At 62.4% G+C, this 12,672-nt stretch overlaps 1 protein-coding gene across 2 annotated transcripts in view; it reads left to right on the top strand.

Annotated features, from left to right (window-relative positions):
• The first annotated feature begins 283 nt into the window (after nucleotides 1-283).
• The window catches only part of PKN3 (protein kinase N3), a 391,919-nt gene continuing 379,530 nt past the window's right edge, over nucleotides 284-12,672 (top strand). Inside the window, exon 1 of one of the 2 annotated variants that reach the window (XM_085614062.1) lies at nucleotides 284-382. In XM_085614062.1, coding sequence (XP_085470188.1) covers nucleotides 362-382 — 21 coding nt within the window. In that variant the 5' untranslated portion in view covers nucleotides 284-361. Of the gene's footprint in view, nucleotides 383-5,815; nucleotides 5,837-12,672 lie in introns of those variants that run through there. The other variant, XM_085614063.1, reaches the window with a different exon arrangement.

Genomic DNA, 12,672 nt, shown 5'->3' with positions numbered 1-12,672 from the left:
ACACAAGCTCATTGTAGATATGGCAAGCACAAGCACGTGTAAACTTGGCTGCTCATAGACCCCTCCCCTTTTATCTAACCAGGGCTGTTGCTGTGTGCCCGTTTATTTCGTTATCAGTCAGAAGCGAGAGTGGATTTATTTGGAAAAGATTAAAAGCGGTCGATTCAGGGATCTGCTTCACTTGTTTAGCTGGCGGACATCGTTGTGAGCGGGGTTAGTTTCAGTCCTGTTTTTCCGGCTCAAGTCTTCTTTTGGCAGCGCTTATGCTTGTTTTTATGCGTCAGTTTCTCTTCCCGGGAAGTTCGAAGTTTTGAAAAGTTTCCGGAAGTGGAAAGAACCGGAGTGGGGAGGAGAAGGGGCCATGGCAGGGGCCCCGCTGCAGGTGAGAGGTGGGGGGCGGCAAGTGAGGGGGCGCGTGGGTCATGACTGGGGCCCCGCTGAAGTTAAGGGGGGGGGGGGGGTCGTGGTTGGGGCCCTGCTGCAGGTGAGAGGGGGGTCATGGCTGGGGATCCGCTGCAGGTGAGGGTGGGTCTTGGCTGGGGATCCGCTGCAGGTGAGGGGGGGGTCTTGGCTGGGGCCCTGCTGCAGGTGAGAGGAGGCTATGACTGGGGCCCTGCTGCAGGTGGGGGGAGGTTCATGGCTGGGGCCCTGCTGCAGGTGAGGGGGGGGCAAGGCAGTGGGCGCATCTGAGGAGTTGGGGGTCATGGCAGGGGCCCGCTGCAGGTGAGGGGGCAGGTGCCATGGCTGTGGCCCCGCTGTAGGTAAGGGGGGCTAGGCTTGGGGGGGCAGCTGAGGGGGTGGGGGTCCTGCTGCAGGTGAAGGGGACAATGGCAGGGGCCCCGCTGCAGTTGAGGGGGGCATGTCTGGGGCTCCGCTGCAGGTGAGGGGCACGGCTGGGGCCCTGCTGCAGGTGAGAGGGGGCTATGACTGGGGCCCTGCTGCAGGTGGGGGGGAGGTTCATGGCTGGGGCCCTGCTGCAGGTGAGAGGGGGGTCATGGCCGGGGCCTGCTGCAGGTGAGGGGGAAGGTGCCATGGCTGTGGCCCCGCTGTAGGTGAGGGGGGCAAGGCTGGGGAGGGCAGCTGAGGGGGTGGGGGGTCATGCCTGGGGCCCCGCTGTAGGTGAGGGGTGGGCTAGGCTAGGGGGAGCAGCTGAGGGGGTGGGGGTCCTGGCTGGGGCCCTGCTGCAGGTGAGAGGGGGCTTTGATTGGGGCTCTGCTGCAGTTGGGGAGGGGGAGGTTCATGGCTGGGGCCCTGCTGCAGGTGAGGGGGCTATCAATCAATCAATCAAGGAATTTGTAGAGCGCGCTACTCACCCGTAAGGGTCTCAAGGCGCTGGGGGAGGGGGGGGTCGCTACTGCTCGAACAGCCAGGACTTGAGTTGTTTCCTGAAGGCGAAATGGTCCTGGGTCAGCCGGAGGTGGGTGGGGAGGGAGTTCCATGTTTTGGCTGCCAGATAGGAGAAGGATCTTCCTCCGGCGGTGGCTTTGCGAATTCGTGGGATGGTGGCGAGGGCGAGGCTGGCGGAGTGGAGCTGGCGGGTTGGTGTGTAGAATGCGAGTCGGTTGTTGAGGTACCTGGGGCCCGCGTTGTAGAGAGCCTTGTGTGCGTGGGTGAGGAGTCGGAATGTGATTCTTTTACTGACGGGGAGCCAGTGCAGATCTTTCAGTTGGGCAGAGATGTGGCTGTGGCGGGGGATGTCCAGGATGAGTCTTGCCGAGGCGTTCTGTATGCGCTGTAGTCTTTTCTGGAGCTTGGCTGTGGTTCCTGCGTAGAGGGTGTTTCCGTAGTCCAGGCGGCTGGTGACAAGGGCCTGGGTGACCGTCTTCCTGGTCGTGGTGGGGTTCCATCGGAAGATTTTTCGGAGCATGCGCAGGGTGTTGAAGCAGGATGCTGAGACGGCGTTGACTTGCTTGGTCATCGTGAGGGAGGAGTCCAGGATGAAGCCCAGGTTGCGTGCGTGGTCTGTGGGTTTGGGGGTGGTGCCCAGGGCGGGTGGCCACCAGGAGTCGTTCCAGGCAGAGTGGGATGGTCCCAGGATGAGGACTTCCGTTTCGTCTGAGTTCAGTTTCAGACGGCTGAGCTTCATCCATTCCGCGACGTCTCTCATCCCTTCCTGGAGGCTGGTTCTGGCGGTGTTTGGGTCGTTGGTGAGGGAGAGGATCAGCTGTGTGTCGTCGGCGTAGGAGATAATGTTGAGGTTGTGTTTGCGTGCGATGGTTGCGAGGGGGCTCATGTAGATGTTGAAGAGGGTGGAGCTGAGCGAGGATCCTTGTGGGACGCCGCAGATGACTTCGGTAGCCGCGGGCAGGAACGGGGGGAGGCGGACTCTCTGGGTTCTTCCGGCGAGGAACGAGATGATCCACTCCAGGGCCGCGCCTTGGATTCCGGTGACGCTGAGGCATTGTATCAGGGTGTGGTGGCATACCGTGTTGAAGGCTGCTAAGAGATCCAGGAGGATGAGGGCGGTGGTTTCCCCGTTGTCGAGCATTGACCGGATGTCGTCGGTAGCTGCGATCAGGGCGGTCTCGGTGCTGTGGTTTGCTCGGAAACCGGACTGTGACGGGTCGAGGGATCCGTTTGTCTCGAGGAAGGCGGAGAGTTGTTTGTTGACCGTCTTCTCAATGACTTTGGCAGGAAAAGGGAGGAGCGAGATGGGTCGGAAGTTCTTGAGGTCCATGGGGTCCGTGGTGGGTTTTTTCAGGAGGGCGCTGATCTCGGCGTGTTTCCAGCTCTCCGGGAAGGTGGCGGATGTGAAGGAGCTGTTGATGACGTCCCGGAGTTGGGGTGCGATGATGGAGTCCGCTTTGTTGAAGATGTGGTGTGGGCATGGGTCTGTAGGGGAGCCGGAGTGGATGGTGCTCATTGTGCGGGCGGCGTCTTCGGTGCTGACCGGGGTCCAGGCGCAGAGGGTGGGGGTTGGGTGCGTGGGTTTGGTGGTTGTGTGCGTGGTCTGAATGCCGAAGCTGTCGTGTATGTCGGCGATCTTGCGGTGGAAGAACGAGGCGAGTGAGTCGCAGAGGTCTTGCGAGGGTGTAATGTCGTTGTTGCAGGCGCTGGGGTTGGAGAGCTCTTTGACGATGCTGAAGAGTTCCTTGCTGTTGTGGGTGTTGTTGTCCAGACGTTGTTTGTATGTATTTCTCTTGGTGGTGTGGATCAGTTGGTGGTGCTTGCGGGTGGCGTTCTTGAGGGCTGTCATGTTCTCTGTTGTCTGATCCTGGCGCCAGGTTTTCTCCAGGGAGCGGCAGGTTTTCTTCGAGTTTATGAGGTCGTCGGTGAACCACGGGGCTTTCTTGCTGTGGGGTCTGCTGGGTGGTTTCTTCAGTGGTGCAAGTTCGTCGGCGCAGTTGGCGAGCCATTGTGCGAGGTTGCGGGCTGCTTCGTTGGGGTCCGTCGTGATGGTGGGAGGGTTCAGGCTGAGAGAGGTGGTGAGCTGGTCGGCGGTGATCTTGCTCCAGCTTCTGCGGGGGGGCCTGTTGCGGGTGGTGGTGGGTCGTGGTTTTCCTGAAGGAGAAGTGGACGCAGCTGTGGTCTGTCCAGTGGAGTCCGGTGGAGTGGCTGAAGGAGATGTACTTGCTGGAGGAGAAGACGGGGTCAAGCGTGTGGCCGGCGTAGTGGATGGGTGGGTGTGTTCACCAGTTGCTCGAGTCCGAGGTTGTCGTGTTTGTCCAGCAGGGTGGTGTTGCTGTCATTGTTCTCCAGGTGGAAGTTGAGGTCTCCTAGGAGGATGTAGTCTGGGGAGGTGAGGGCGTGCGGGCTAATGAAGTCTGCGATGGCTTCGCTGAATTGAGTGCGTGGTCCCGGGGGTCTGTAGATTAGGGTGCCTCTGAGGGTGGTTCTGGGGTCGGTGTGTATCTGGAAGTGCAGGTGTTCGGCAGCTGTGATGGTGTCTTCCGAGTTGGTCGTGATGCAGATTGTGTTTCTGTGGACAATGGCGATGCCTCCTCCAGTTTGGTTGGTGCGGTCCCTCCGGGTGATCTTGTAGCCGTCCGGGCTGGCTATGGCGATGTCGGGGGCTGAGGAGGCGTTCATCCAGGTCTCTGTGAGGAAGGCGACGTCGGGTGCTGTAGTGTCTAGGAGGTTCCAGTGTTCGACTGCGTGTCGGTGGACGGAGCGGGTGTTGAGCAGGATGCACTTGAGGTGATTCTTGCTGGTGGTAGGCTTGGCGGGTGCCGGCCCGGGACGGCTGCAGGTGAATTTGCACTCTTGGCAGGTCAAGGGTCCGTGGGTGCGTTTCGGGGTGGCCAGGTGGCAGGCGGGGTTCCGGCCAGTGTTGAGTGCGCGGAGGGTGGCGGCGTCGTAGGTTCGTAGGGTGCGTTGGTTTCGTCGAGGTCTAGGGTTCCTGGCGCTGGGCGCGGTCCAGGCGCAGACGGGCTTGCCTTTGGCGCGCCCGCTGCGCGCGGCCGCCATAGGAGGGGAGGAGGAGTCAGCTGGGAGGCGGGAGGGTATGAGCCAATGGGAGCAGGGGGGCGGGGCCGCACGGGAGGCAGCGGCGGGAAAGACGGGAGCGAGAAAAAAAGCAGTCACTCAGTCAAACACCAAAAGTCACTCGTTCATACAGGGTACAAAATGAAAGGGGGGCGGGCAGGCACACTCACGCAGTCAAAATGGGGTTACAGAACGAGAAGTGGGGGCGGGCAGGCACACACGGGGCACAGAGCCTGCTCGGCGAGTGCGCAATCGGGAGACTCGCTGAACTGGCGGGACACAGCAATCAGGAAGGCGGAGCTGCAGCGGTGGAGAAGTGACCTACCCGAGCTATGACTGGAGCCCTGCTGCAGGTGGGGGGAGAGGTTCATGGCTGGGGCCCTGCTGTAGGTGAGAGGGGGGCTTGGCTGGGGCCCTTCTGCAGGCGAGGGGGGGCAAGGCTGTGGGCGCATCTGAGGGAGTGGGGGTCATGGCAGGGGCCTGCTGCAGGTGAGGGGGAAGGTGCCATGGCTGTGGCCCCGTTGTAGGTGAGGGGGGGTGGGGGTCATGCCTGGGGCCCCGCTGTAGGTGAGGGGGGGGCTAGGCTGGGGGGGCAGTTTAGCGGGTGGGAGTCCTGGCTGGGGCCCTGCTGCAGGTGAGGGGGCCTTGGCAGCGGCCCGCTGCAGTTGAGGGGGCCATGGCAGGGGCCCCGCTGCAGGTGAGGGGGCACGGCTGGGGCCCTGCTGCAGGTGAGAGGGCGCTATGACTGGGGCACTGCTGCAGGTGGGGGCGAGGTTCATGGCTGGGGCCCTGCTGCAGGTGAAAGGGGGGTCTTTGCTGGGGCCCTTCTGCAGGTGAGGGGGGGCAAGGCTGTGGGCGCATCTGAGGAGGTGGGGGTCATGGCAGGGGCCCGCTGCAGGTGAGGGGGAAGGTGCCATGGCTGTGGCCCCGCTGTAGGTGAGAGGGGGGGAAAGGCTGGGGGGGCAGCTGAGGGTGTGGGGGTCATGCCTGGGGCCCCGCTGTAGGTGATGGGGGGCTAGGCTGGGCGGGGCAGCTGAGGGGGTGGGGGTCCTGGCTGGGGCCCTGCTGCAGATGGAGGAGGGGGCCATGGCAGGGGCCCCGCTGCAGGTGAGGGGGGCATGTCTGGGGCTCCACTGCAGGTGAGAGGGGGGGTCATGGCTGGGGCCCTGCTGCAGGTGAGAGGGGGGGTCTTGGCTGGGGCCCCGCTGCAGGTGAGAGGTTGATCTTGGCTGGGGCCCTTCTGCAGGTGAGGGGGTCAAGGCTGTGGGCGCATCTGAGGGGGTCATGGCTGGGGCCCCACTGTAGGTGAGAGGGGGGCAAGGCTGGGGGGGCAGCTGAGGGGTGGGAGACCTGGCTGGGGCCCCGCTGCAGGTGAGGAGGGGAGGGGGCCATGGCAGGGGCCCCGCTGCAGGTGAGGGTGGCATATCTGGGGCCCCGCTGCAGGGGATGGGGTGGGGGGCTATGGCAGGGACCCTGCTGCAGCTAAGAGGTGGTGGGGACAGGTGAGGGGGGCCATGGCTGGGGCCCCGCTGCAGGTGAGGGGGGCATGGCAGGGGCCCCGCAGAAGGTGATGGGGAAAGGCTGGGGGGCAGGTGAGGGGGTGGGGGTAATGGCTTGGGCCCCGCTGCAGGTGAAGGGTGGCAAGGCTGAGGGCTGGTGAGGGGGATGGAATGCTTGGGCCCCGCTGCAGGTGCAGGAGTAGGTAAGGCTGGGAGCTGGCTGCAGGTGAGGGGGGGGGTCATGGCTGGGGCCCCGCTGCAGGTGAGGGGGGGGCAAGGCTAGGGGCCGGCTGCAGGTGAGGGGGGAATGGCTGGGCCCGCTGCAGTTTAGGGGGTGGGGGTCATGGGTGGGGCCCCGCTGCAGGTGAGGGGGAGGTGTGGCCGGGGCCCCGCTACAGGTGAGGGGGGCATGGCAGGGGCCCCGCAGAAGGTGATGGGGCAAGGCTGGGGGGCAGGTGAGGGGGTGCGGGTCATGGCTGGGGCCCCGCTGCAGGTGAGGAGGGGAGGGGGACATAGCAGGGGCCCATGTCTGGGGCCCCGCTGCAGGTGAGGGGAGGCAGGGCTGGAAGCCCCTGCTGCAGGTGAGAGGGTGACGGGGCTATGGCAGGGGCCCTGCTGCAGGTGAGAGGGTGGGGGGTCTATGCAGGGACCCTGCTGCAGCTAAGAGGTGGTGGGGACAGGTGAGAGGGGCCATGGCTGGGGCCCCGCTGCAGGTGAGGGGGAGGCGTGGCCAGGGCCCCACAGAAAGTGAGGGGGCAAGGCTGGGGGGCAGGTGAGGGGGTGGGGGTTATGGCTTGGACCCCGCTGCAGGCTAAGGGTGGCAAGGCTGAGGGCCGGCTGCTGGTGAGGGGATGCAATGCTTGGGTCCCGCTGCAGGAGAGGGAGTAGGCAAGGCTGGGAGCTGGCTGCAGGTGAGGGGGGGGTCGTGGCTGGGGCCCCGCTGCAGGTGAGGGGGGGCAAGGCTAGGGGCTGGCTGCAGGTGAGGGGGGAATGGCTGGGCCCGCTGCATTTGAGGGGTGGGGGTCATGGGTGGGGCCCTGCTGCAGGTGAGGGGTGGGGTCATGGCTGGGGGGTCTGCAGTGGGTGAGCGGGGCCATGGCTGGGGGGGGTCTGCGGCGGGTGAGGGGGCCATGACTGGCGGGTCTGCAGCGGGTGAGCGGGGCCTTGGCTGGGGGGGGGGGGTCCGCAGCGGGTGAGCGGACCATGACTGGGGGGGTCTGCAGCGGGTGAGCGGGGCATGGCTGGGGGGTCCAGAGCAGGTGAGGGGGGCCATGGTTGGGGGGGGGTCTGCAGCATGTGAGTGGGGCCATGGCTGCGGCTGGCTGCAGGGGAGGGGGGCCATGGCTGGGGGCTGGCTGCAGGGGAGGGGGGCCATGGCTGGGGGGACTGCTGCAGGGGAGCCATGGTGTTGGCCCTGCTGCAGGGGAGGGCTGGGGTTATAGCTGGTGGCTGGCTACAGGTGAGCGGGTACATGCCTGGGGGGGGTCTGCAATGGGTGAGCGGGGCCATGGCTGGGGAAGGTCTGCAGCCGGTGAGGGGGGCATGGCTGGGGGGTCCGCAGCAGGTGAGGGGGGGCATGGCTGGGGGGGTCTGCAGCATGTGAGGGGGGCCATGGCTGGGAGGCCGGCTGCAGGTGAGGGGGGCCATGGCTGGGGGGGACTGCTGCAGGGGAGGGGAGTCATGGCTTTGGCCCCGCTGCAGGCGAGGGGAGCCATGGGTGGGGGCCCACTGCAAGTGAGGCGGGCCATGGCTGGTGTTTGGCTGCAGGTGATGGGGGGACATGTCTGGGGAGTCTGCTGCAGGTGAGGGGGCCGATGGTTGGGGGCCTGCTGCAGTTGAGGGGGGCAAAGGCTGGGAGCCGACTACAGGTGAAGGGGGGGTCATGGCTGGGGGCCGTCTGCAGGTGAGGAGGGAGCCCATGGCTGGGAGCCATCTGCAGGTTAGGGGGGGCATGATTGGGGTCCTCTGCAGATGAATGGAGCCATGTCTGGGGGTTCTCTGTAGGTGAGGGGAGCCATTGCTAGGGGGTCTGCTGCAGGTGAGAGGGGCCGTGGCTAAGGGGTCTGCTGCAGGTGGGTGGGCCATAACTTGGGGGTTTGCTGCAGGTGAGAAGAGTCGTGGTTGGGGGGTCTGCTGCAGGTGAGGGGAGCCATGGCTGGGGGTTCTGCTGCAGGTGAGAGGGGGCATGGCTGGGGGGGGGTCTTCTGAAGGTGAGGGGGGCCATGGCTGGGGGGGTCTGCTGCAGGTGAGGGGGGCCATGGCTGGGGGGGGTCTGCTGCAGATGAGGGGGGCCATGGCTGGGGTGGTCTGCTGCAGGTGAGGGGGCTATGGCTGGATGGGTCTGCTGCAGATGAGGGGGCTATGGCTGGATGGGTCTGCTGCAGATGAGGGGGCTATGGCTGGATGGGTCTGCTGCAGGTGAGGGGAGCCATGGCTGGGGGCCCGCTGCAGGTGAGGGGGAGCTATGGCTGGAGGGGTCTGCAGGTGAGGGGGGCCATGGCTGGGGGGAGACTGCTGAAGGTGAGGGGGGCCATGGCTGGGGGGGATCTGCTGCAGGTGAGGGGGGGGTCATGGCTGGGAGGGCCACTGCAGGTGAGGGGGCCATGGCTGGAGGGACCGCGTGGGTGAGGGGGGCCATGGCTGGGGGGGTCCGCTGCAGTTGAGGGGTCTATGGCTGGATGGGTCTGCTGCAGGTGAGGGGGCTATGGCTGGATGGTTCTGCTGCAGGTGAGGGGAGCCAAGGCTGGGGGCCCGCTGCAGGTGAGGGGGGTCTGCTGCACGTGAGAAGGGGCTATGGCTGGGGGGGGATCTGCTGCGGGTGAGGGGGGTCATGGCTGGGGAGGGCCACTGCAGGTGAGGGGGCCGTGGCTGGAGGGACCGTGTGGGTTTGGGGGGCCATGGCTGGGGGGGTCCGCTGCAGTTGAGGGGGCTATGGCTGGATGGGTCTGCTGCAGGTGAGGGGGCTATGGCTGGATGGGTCTGCTGCAGGTGAGGGGGCTATGGCTGGATGGGTCTGCTGCAGGTGAGGGGAGCCATGGCTGGGGGCCCGCTGCAGGTGAGGGGGGGCTATGGCTGGAGGAGTCTGCAGGTGAGGGGGGCCATGGCTGGGGGGGACTGCTGAAGGTGAGGGGGCCGTGGCTGGGGGGGAACTGCTGAAGGTGAGGGGGCACGTGGCTGTGTGGGGCTGCTGCAGGTGAGGGGGTCCATGCAGTTGATGGGGCATGGCTGGGGGCACGCTACAGGTAAGGGGCATGGCTAGGGGGTCCGCTGTAGGTGAAGAAGGGTTGCTGCAGGTGAGGGGGGCCATGGCTGGCGAGGGCTGCTGTAGGTGAGGGCGGGCCATGGCTGGGGGTGTCTGCTGCAGGTCAGGGCGGGCCATAGCTGGGGGGGGGGTCTGCTTCAGGTGAGGGGGGCTATGGCTGGGGTGGTCTGCTTCAGGTGAGGGGGGCCATGGCTGGGGGCCTGCTGCAGGTACCCTAATGTCCTCCTGTCACTAAGCACCTGTGGAGGTGTTTTTAAAGAAAGCACGCGTAGTGGACCTGGATGGAGGCACCTCTGCTAAAAGATGTGGCAGAAGGTCCAAGCGGCGTTGTCAGGTGGAAAACTTGTTCTTGATAACAGCTTATGCACAGTTGTGACACAACTGTTGTACAGGTTAGGGTGGACATGGTCTTTCCTGCAGATGGTTCCAGAACGCTGATCAGGCCAGATCCCTCCTTCCAGAGCTTGTGACAGTGCAGGAAGGCATGAGACAATATCCAGTGGTACTGAGTCTTATTCTAACCTTTTGTCAGCTACTTTTGTTGCAGCTGAACCCCCCCCTCTTCTGAGTTTGAGTAAACAGCAGTGTTGATGCCCCTGCAGGAGGCCTGAGCAGGTTCATGTTCGATGTTCACTGCTTAGCAAACTTCAGCTTTGGCTACTTCTTCCCTTCTCTCGCACTTGGTATTCTTTTAGTCTATTGGAAGGGTGAGCATCTTGATGGTCTTGGGAGGAGATGGGTGAAGCAATCCTGTTTTTGTTGTGTGGAGCCACGGAAGGATATAGAACTCTGCGCTCGCCTGTGGTAGGGATCGCATCTCACATCTCTGATGCCTTGCAGAAGGCTGCTAGGCTTCTCTCCAAGAAGTACCTTTGCTTTCTCTTTTAGTATTGGTTCACAGAGCGTGGACGTATGATAGCAGAGATTGGGGATGTGCTGGAATCCATTTTCTCTCCTTTTGTCCCATCTGAGAGAATGTATGGCAGTTAGGCCTGGCCAGCACCTGTTGCATTAGACTATTCTGCTATGTGAAAATGACGTGCGTGGACCTGGCTGCACATGGAATGGTCCAGGTGACGTGCGTGGGCCTGGCTGCCCATGGAATGGTCCGGGCAGCGTGCGTGAACCTGGCTGCAGATGGAATGGTCTGGGTGAGGTGCGTGGACCTGGCTGAGCATGGAATGGTCCGTAAGGGGTGCGTGGACCTGGCTGCCCATGGAACGGTCCGGGCGGCGTGCGTGGGCCTGGCTGCCCATGGAACGGTCCGGGCGGCGTGCGTGGGCCTGGCTGCCCATGGAACGGTCCGGGCGGCGTGCGTGGGCCTGGCTGCCCATGGAACGGTCCGGGCGGCGTGCGTGGGCCTGGCTGCCTATGGAATGATCCGGGCGGCGTGCGTGGGCCTGGCTGCCTATGGAATGGTCCGGGCGGCGTGCGTAAACCTGGCTGCAGATGGAATGGTCTGGGTGAGGTGCTTGGACCTGGCTGCCCATGGAATGGTCCGGGTGGCGTACGTGGCCCTGGCTGCCCATGGAATGGTCCGGGTGGCGTGCGTGGGCCTGGCTGCCCATGGAATGGTCCGGGTGGCGTGCGTGGGCCTGGCTGCCCATGGAATGGTCCTGGTGGCGTGCGTGGGCCTGGCTGCCCATGGAATGGTCCTGGTGGCGTGCGTGGGCCTGGCTGCCCATGGAATGGTCCTGGTGGCGTGCGTGGGCCTGGCTGCCCATGGAATGGTCCGGGTGACGTGTGCGGGCCTGGCTGCCCATGGAATGGTCTGGGCAGCGTGCGCGCGAACCTGGCTGCCCATGGAATGGTCTGGGCAGCGTGCGCGCGAACCTGGCTGCCCATGGAATGGTCTGGGCAGCGTGCGCGCGAACCTGGCTGCCCATGGAATGGTCCGGGCAGAGTGCGTGGGCCTGGCTGCCAGATTGGCAGGAACTGTTTTAGATCAGTGGGCTGCTGACTTGGTCCCAGCACAACATTTATTGTTGTTCCTCTTATTCGGGGGGTGCCCCCTCTTTCTGTGACCAAAGGATCCTCCGAAGAGCTCGTCCACGTAGCCCTCATGCAGCATCTGAGGTCCACACATGCTGAAAGTGATGTTCCGGGTTTTAGTAGGTCTGCTCTCTGGTCCACAGAGTCTTGTCAGATGTTTGAGTGTTTGCTTTATGAGACTCCTTGCCTTTCTGAAGCCTTCGTCTGGATCTCATGCTGGGTTGGTTCTGCCTCTCCCGGGTGTGAGGGTTCTGTCCTGAGCATTTTGCCACGCGGAGGATCTGTTCGGGCTCGCGCAGTTACAGAAGGCACTTGCCAGTGACAGTGATTTTGTGTTCAGACCCTCATTTGTGTAATTTAATCATTTTGTGGCTGCCTGTATGCAATAGTTTCCTTCAATTTGGCCAGAGCCTAGGCGCCACCAGGACCTGTTTGAGGGCATTGAGTGAAGTCAGGCAGTGTTTGCCACAGTTCGAGATATGCTGGCCTGTGAGCAGTACTTCAGGGTGGCTATTGAGTGATGTGGAATTTTATAAAATATCTACGTGGACAAGAGAGATTGCTTCAGAAATCCGCTTGTCCTATAAAAAATACACTTGTCCCTTTTTGGTGCCCGTAGGTGAGTTGACCAGTTATGGTAGATTTCTCTTTATAGCTAGACTCTGATAAGGGCCTCTCTGATTAAGCCAGGGTTCATATATCCGGGTATGGATTCTGGAAAGGTTCTGATTTTGCCACCTTGCTGCAAATCTACATGCTAGGGCTTTAAGCAGAGGGAAAGTAGTTGTTCCAGGTTTGAAATGCCCTGCGGTTTGTGGGTAGGCACAACCTGCACGTTCCAGGGTTTTCATCGGCTCCTTTTCAAACATCTTTCTACACTGGAAAAGACTGGACAACGGCAGGAGTAAAACCCTTTTTTTCCATGGTGGGAAAAATGTGTGTAAGGAAAGTGAATTTGCAATCACTCAGCAGAGTTTTGCATCAGCAAATGTGTATTTGATCATGCCAAAATGGTTTCACAGAAGTTTGCTAGGGAGTGGCAAACTCTTGTGAAAACCCAAGAAGTCCTAAATCCACCTGGTGCAAGGACATGGATGCACGGGTGCACTCTTTTTAAGAATTGGGAATTTATTTTCACGTTGCTAATCCTGGTTTTTACATGAATTTTCCATTACTAATTTTTGTTCTCGCTTTGCTAATCCTGGTTTTTACATTACTTCTCCATTACTCATTTTTTAGGTCGAGCCTAGAGCAGCGCATGCGTTGCTCTAGGAGATGACCTTTAGAAATCGGTCTGCTCTTTTCAAGTGATTGTGGTGGCATCCACCTTGTGTGAGCGAGCAGCGGCGCGCAGGGGCCTTCTGTTTTCAATTAGCGTGGCTGGGCGCGCTTGTTGCTATTGCTCTACGCTCGCTCCCCTGCGTGTCTCACCCTCCCTTGTTTTGTTAGGAGTTTTTCGTCACTTATTGCACTGTATGCACCGGCCTTAAACCT

Source organism: Triturus cristatus, chromosome 1_2, assembly GCF_964204655.1.
Source record: "Triturus cristatus chromosome 1_2, aTriCri1.1, whole genome shotgun sequence".
NCBI lineage: Eukaryota > Metazoa > Chordata > Amphibia > Caudata > Salamandridae > Triturus > Triturus cristatus.
Note: the sequence above shows the minus strand (reverse complement) of the source record. Positions and strands in the feature narration are given on the sequence as shown.